General features: G+C 35.7%; 1 protein-coding gene across 2 annotated transcripts; it reads left to right on the forward strand.

Annotated features, from left to right (window-relative positions):
- Window positions 1-1420: 1420 nt before the first annotated feature.
- Window positions 1421-3716, forward strand: LOC129309889 (putative pentatricopeptide repeat-containing protein At1g64310). Of its 2 annotated transcripts, none has more exons than XM_054951638.1 (2): window positions 1421-2794; window positions 2876-3716. In XM_054951638.1, the coding sequence occupies exons 1-2, from the start codon at window positions 1735-1737 to the stop codon at window positions 3400-3402; spliced, it is 1587 nt and encodes a 528-aa protein (XP_054807613.1). In that variant the 5' UTR covers window positions 1421-1734; the 3' UTR covers window positions 3403-3716. The 2 variants fall into 2 exon arrangements, with proteins under 2 accessions (XP_054807613.1, XP_054807612.1); XM_054951637.1 differs by having other exon boundaries at window positions 1421-1590; window positions 1696-3716.
- The last annotated feature ends 2669 nt before the right edge of the window (window positions 3717-6385 follow it).

The raw sequence follows: 6385 nt of genomic DNA on the forward strand, positions 1-6385 counted from the left end.
AAATGTTTTTCCAATTTAACACCCTTAGAATTCTTGCAATAGTTAACACATAAAGATATATAATGTGAAGATGCCTTTAGGGTGAGGAAATTGTTCGTAAAGGAAACTATCTAGATTTGAGATGGCCATAAATCCAACAAAATTTGCAAAAACAATATAATAAATCTTGGCAAAAACTCTTCTAGTGAAATGAAGGAAAGTTGAAGCCTATGCAAATAGCGAGAGTTGCAAGAATCTGAAGGACATAAGTAAAGTGAATAGCACGAACATTAAAGCTCGTCAGAGTAAAAGAAAGCACCCATCACTTCAGATTGAGAGGATGAACACTAAAGAGCCTTGTCGATCTCGTCGTCGAGAATCAAATAAGGTAGAAGCAAGGTCAGATCTGGAAAGAAGGCTTCTAATGGGAGAGGACAAAGTATTAGAAAAATCAGAAAAATCTTTAAGGCTTAAACCTTCTTCACTTTTGCTTCCAGCATCTTCAAAACCAAGATCACACCTTATTATATTTTGTCATCATCGTCATCAAAATCATGACCACCGCACCTATCATCGCTATGTTTTCAACCACCTATCATTGTTGTCAGAAACACAAATCTACGGCAAAACAATGTTAGAGGTAGAAATTGCGTGGAGTGAGGTAGGAAAAGGAGGGAGAGGATTTTATTAAGGGCATTTAAGTCTTTTGCTCATTTTATTTATTGACACCACAGGACCTAAGTGCCCCCTCAAATCCTAAGCCCTTATGAGCAATAAATATTCAGGTCAATTTTTTTTAGCAACTTTTTCAAAAATTAATTTCGCTAAGTTTTAGTATTAAAAAATTTATATAATTTTTGTTCGATGTATCAAACTTTATATTTTTTATTATAATTTAATATATCAAATTTTTTGTTATTTAAAATTTTTATCACATATATTTTTCAAACCTTTTAAATATGTTGTATTTGTATAAAAACATTACAAATTATAAAAATTAATGTCTTTTTTGTAACAATACACTCAAAGAACTTTTCATTCCATATAATCTAAATAAATTTTAGTTTACTAAATTAACTTTTTAAAAAATGTATTCAAATATAAATTTTATTATAATAAATATTAATAAATTAACTTTTATTAAATAAATTTTTAATAAATTAATTTTTAACCAGCAAAAATCCAAATAGGCACTAAGATTATGTGGGAGAGTTACAATGTCATATTGAGAAAAATAATACTTGACCACTTCTATATAGTAACTTGTTTTATAAGATATTTTTTACCTAATATTTAGATACAATTCTCTAATTAAAATATAGTAATGTATATTTTAATTTAATAACTATATTATTATCTGCAAAAAAATTAGTAACTATATTACTGCCCTTCAAGCTCCTTGAAAGCAACTTTGACTTTGAAAGAAAAGGTTCAGTCAGCACATTTCATCACCAATTTGATGCTGGTGGAGGAGTATTAACTTGGAACTCCATAATAAGCACCTCGAAGAACAAGACTTCTGGGGACTGCGTGCAACTGGAGAAATATCGCTATGGACGTGACGAAACTATGGAATGAAATAAGTGACTCCTTGCTGGTTTACTGGATATGGTGACTATTCAGCTGAAACGAAACGAACTCCATTTTCTTGCGAAAACATCAAGTTGTCTTGTCGCTAGCCTTATCGCTGGTCTCTCTTGTTGATTATGTGTCCAGGATCAAGAAAGCGTATGGTGAACTGAAGCTATTCATTTAATGCAGAGTCATTTTGATCTGCTCCAATCCGAACTCTGCAAAATTTGCAAATCTTTATCGAAGGCCAAGAAATTGCATGCTTTGGTGATTAAGTCTCATCTCTCGGAAGACCCGTTTTACGCGACTCAAATTATAAGGCAGTATGCAGCTAATGGTGACGTTAATTCTGCCCACCATGTGTTCGACAAAACTTCCACTCGAAGCGTCTACCTCTGGAATTCATTGATTCGAGCTTACGCTCAAGCCCAGAGATTTGGAAATGCATTTGCTCTGTTCAACAACATGCTTACAACTAACACAAGACCTGACAATTTCACTTATGCTTGTATTGTACGTGCATGCTCTGAGAATTTCGATTCTGCTACCCTGAGACTTGCTCATGGGAGGGCTATAGTCTCTGGGTTAGGATCGGACTCTATTTGTTGCAGTGCACTTGTTACAGCTTATTCTAAGTTGGGTCTTGTTAATGAAGCCAGTGGAGTGTTTGATGGGATTCCTGAACCCGATTTGGTTCTGTGGAATTCATTGATTACTGGTTATGGGTATTCTGGTTTGTGTGATAAAGGGATGCAAACATTTAATTCCATGCGGCGAGCTAGGAAGAAGCCAGACGGATATACAATAGTTGGGTTGCTTTTAAGTGTGGCAGATTCTAGCTTGCTGAAAATTGGTCGTGGAATACATGGTTTGAGTCTGAAAAGTGGGTTTGATTCTAATTCTCATGTAGTAAGTTTGCTGGTGAACATGTACTCGAGATGTAAGTGCATGACATCAGCTTATAAAGTCTTTGGAAGTATATTCCAACCTGATTTAGTTATATGGTCTGCTCTGATTGCTGGATATTGTCAGGCTGGAGATTATGTGAAGGCACTGCTTTTTTTCAGGGAATTGAACATGAAAGACAAGAAGGCAGACTCTATTTTAATTGCTAGTGTATTGGCTTCTATTGCTCAGTCAGCAAGTGTAGGGCCCGGTCGTGAAATACATGGTTATGCTCTTCGGAATGGATTGGGATCAGATGTCATGGTCTCTTCTGCTCTTGTGGACATGTACTCAAAGTGTGGTTTCTTGCACTCAGGAATTAGAGTTTTCAAGTTGATGCCAAAGCAGAATATAATTTCTTATAATTCAATAATTTCAGGCCTTGGCTTGCATGGGTGTGCGTTTGAGGCTTTCAGGATATTTAATAAGATGCTAAATAAAGGTGTAGTGCCTGATGAGTCCACTTTCTCTGCTCTCCTTTGTGCTTGTTGCCATGCTGGCCTAGTCCAAGATGGCCAGCAGCTTTTCAGAAGGATGAAAGATGAGTTTGACATTGAAGCCAAACCTGAGCATTATGTTTATATGGTGAAACTTCTGGGGGGTGCGGGGGAATTAGAAGAGGCTTACAATCTCATTCAGTCCTTGCCAGAACCAGTTGACAAAGGCATCTTAGGAGCTCTCCTATCATGCTGCAATACATTTGGAAATTCTGAGCTAGCAGAAACCATAGCTCACCGGCTTTTTGAGAGCAGTCCTGATAATAGTGTTTATAGGGTTATGCTTTCTAATATCTATGCTAGTGATGGCAGGTGGGATGATGTGAAGAAATTGAGAGATAACATAACAGGCGGACTGAGGAAATTGCCCGGACAAAGCTGGATTGAAGGCCATTTTTGCAAATTGTGAAAATTTAGACTCCTCATTGATTCTCTCTATGTAATGCCATGGGAACAATGATCGGGAGTATCCTGTCAGCCATAGGAGGCCTCTGATGAAGGCATTACATGTGGGAAATGACCTAAATATATTTGCTTTCTTGGATTGCCAGGAAAGCCACTTACCTTTCGTTTTGTTATTAACCTTCTTTCACTACCGGTGTGGACAGATTTTAAATGGTTAATTATCTTACATCTCTGTAATCTAGAATATAAACTGGCATAATTGGTGAGAATGGAATCTCTCATGTATAACAGAGCAATTACTGTAGCAAAGAAATATGAGCATACATTTATGACCATTCATTTTGGTTCAGCTATTATCTCTGCAATTGATCTAATGTCTTCAAATGACAAGAATGTCATCAAGCATGGACTGGTTAGCATAATAATTTATACTTTGGGGTCTGCATAACGACACGTTTGTAGTCATTTTTAAGTTCTTCTAGTTTGTTACAGTGTGCATATGATTGAAATTAAAAAAAAAAAAAAAAACATCTAAGCAGGTGACTGAAGGAGAAAGAAATTCTTTAGAATATTTCTACTTCCAGTGGTGGCGCCTCAGCCTCTAATAGTACCAAAACTTATCAAGGGGCTACTAAATTGTTTTACCTCCTTTATGCATAACATCTTTATAGCAGCATAGTTGCTTAATTTTGTCACGGTTTGTGCAAGTTTAGAATGATTTCTCCATGGTGAAGCATTTGTAATTTACACCAGTGGGGTATTCAATATTGCATATGGAGATATAGTGATGTCCTAGTACATTTAGCCACAAATGTTTTACCGGTAAAAGTTTAGTTCACCAGGAAAGCTTGTGTTCATGAACTAATAATTTGCCTCTAAACTTAAATTTAAAATAAAATAACATTAATTAAACTAATTAGAGTCATGGACTTGAGTGTCTTGGGTTAGACCCAATATGCTAAGAGTCTTTCTTTAGTCTTCTAAAACTCCATTTGCCTTCAAGACTTCTTGATCATTTAGAATATGCCTAATTAATGAATTTAGGGCTTTTTCATCTTTTTAGCTTTGGATCTAGTCATTAATTTTCTAATACTTGGTAATAAATCAAAGGTACTAAATGTTGGATTTTGACTTGTCCACTAATTCCTATCATTCCCTTCCTCCTGAAGAGGATTCGTCCTCAAATCATATGTATCAAATAAAAAAATGTCTATGACGTTGAATGTAACTGACATATTCCCATAGGAGCTAGGGAGGTCTATCTTATAGGCATTGTCATTAATTCCAGCACTTAAAAAGATCCATTGCCTTTTGGATGCAACTTTATTTTTCTCAAATTTGAAAATCCTCTAGGCCTAAGATACCCAAACCCAATCTATAGGTTCAATTGAAGCCTTCACCTTAAAAGGAGAATAAAACATAAAATATGCATTTGGGTTTAACGAAAGATTATGACCCAATTTACCTCCTCCAAATGTATACTTGTGTATTGGGCTTTTAATATAATGATTTAGACTCTCAACACATATTATAACCTCTTAATTATGAATATCTTTACTTGAGTTTTCCTCTACTTGAATGACATGACTTTGAATGGCTTGATGACATAACATGCAACCTAAGACATAGTTTCCACATATATTGCCATGTAGGACTTGACTATCACATAGGGATTCATCTTGGATGTCACCTAAGGTGATACTTTGGATGCCAATTGTGTTACCACACAGGATCACATCTCTGTTACTTTACATAATTATTGCTCAGGAATTGATAGTCTTATCAATGATTCTTCCTTTTATAAGCCACAAATTAAGTGTGGCATTCTACTCTGATCTTAAAAGTTAATCCCAGAAGATAAAAAAAAAAAAAAAAGGAGTTTGTTGGCCATGTGAAATACATAAAAATATTTCATATCATTGCAGTTTTCTAGAGCTTCTGTAGTTTATCAGAGATTTTGGTAGATATTGAGCCTAGAGAGTACTAAAGTTATCTTGTTTACTTGACTGTACTATACTGGTGTAGACGTGTAGTTAGCATAGCTGGCTCAAATTCTGATTCCTTTGGAGGCTTTATCAATGCTGCTGGTTAGATTTGCATGTTCAAGCCAAGCATTGATCCTTACTTTCTTGTTAGGTTGCTCATTACTGTATATCTACATCATATTCCTTGTTAATGCATCATTTGAATATTTCTTGCACAATCCAGGTTGAGCTGAAACCTGCTTTTCGGTGTCAGCTGATTCATAAATTATGCCTGTTTATAGGGTGTTATTCTGCGTAGAAACTGCTGATCAGCTTCGGTGAAAATTAGTAGGAGTGTATTACCATCCCCTGCTTGCCGTCTTCCCATAATTAACCAATTACAGGTTAACATTTTTATCAAAAATGTGTAAAATTTGCCGGAGAGGATCGATTCATAAGATGCAGTATTGAGGTAGAGCTGATAGGGAGTCTAGTTGATTTCATCATTTTATAAGCTTTGTTCAGGAGACTTCCTTGAATGCTAAAAGCACACAATGTCCGTGCTCTTAAAAAACAAGAATATCCTTTGCTTGGAAAACATGTCCCAGGCTTGCTTTGCAGCATCACAGGAACATTTTTTATTTGCCCTACTGAAGCTAGATGTACCATTTGTAAGGTTATAGATGCAGCAGGCTATGCCTTGCCATTAAGATGAACTGTTCCAGGAAGTGACTGCTGGTAGTTTCCGAACCTGATATGCTGGGACCACACTATATTCTTGCAGATTTCATTGTCTTGTTGATTCCATCCTTTGCTCGGGAAACTATTACTTTATTTGTTTTACTTCTCTAGCTCATGACAGTGCCAAATGTCACAAGGTCATGAGAGCTCAGAATTATACTAATATGTCTAACCTTTATGCAGTCATCTTAATCACACTTGTTTATTCTTGTCATGATGACAATATTGTTGGTGGATATTAATCTAGAGTCAAGATTGGAAGCCCACAACACACAAATTTCA

Source organism: Prosopis cineraria, unplaced genomic scaffold (assembly GCF_029017545.1).
Source record: "Prosopis cineraria cultivar Desert tree isolate PC_DT_omini unplaced genomic scaffold, ASM2901754v1 PC4, whole genome shotgun sequence".
Taxonomy (NCBI): domain Eukaryota; kingdom Viridiplantae; phylum Streptophyta; class Magnoliopsida; order Fabales; family Fabaceae; genus Prosopis; species Prosopis cineraria.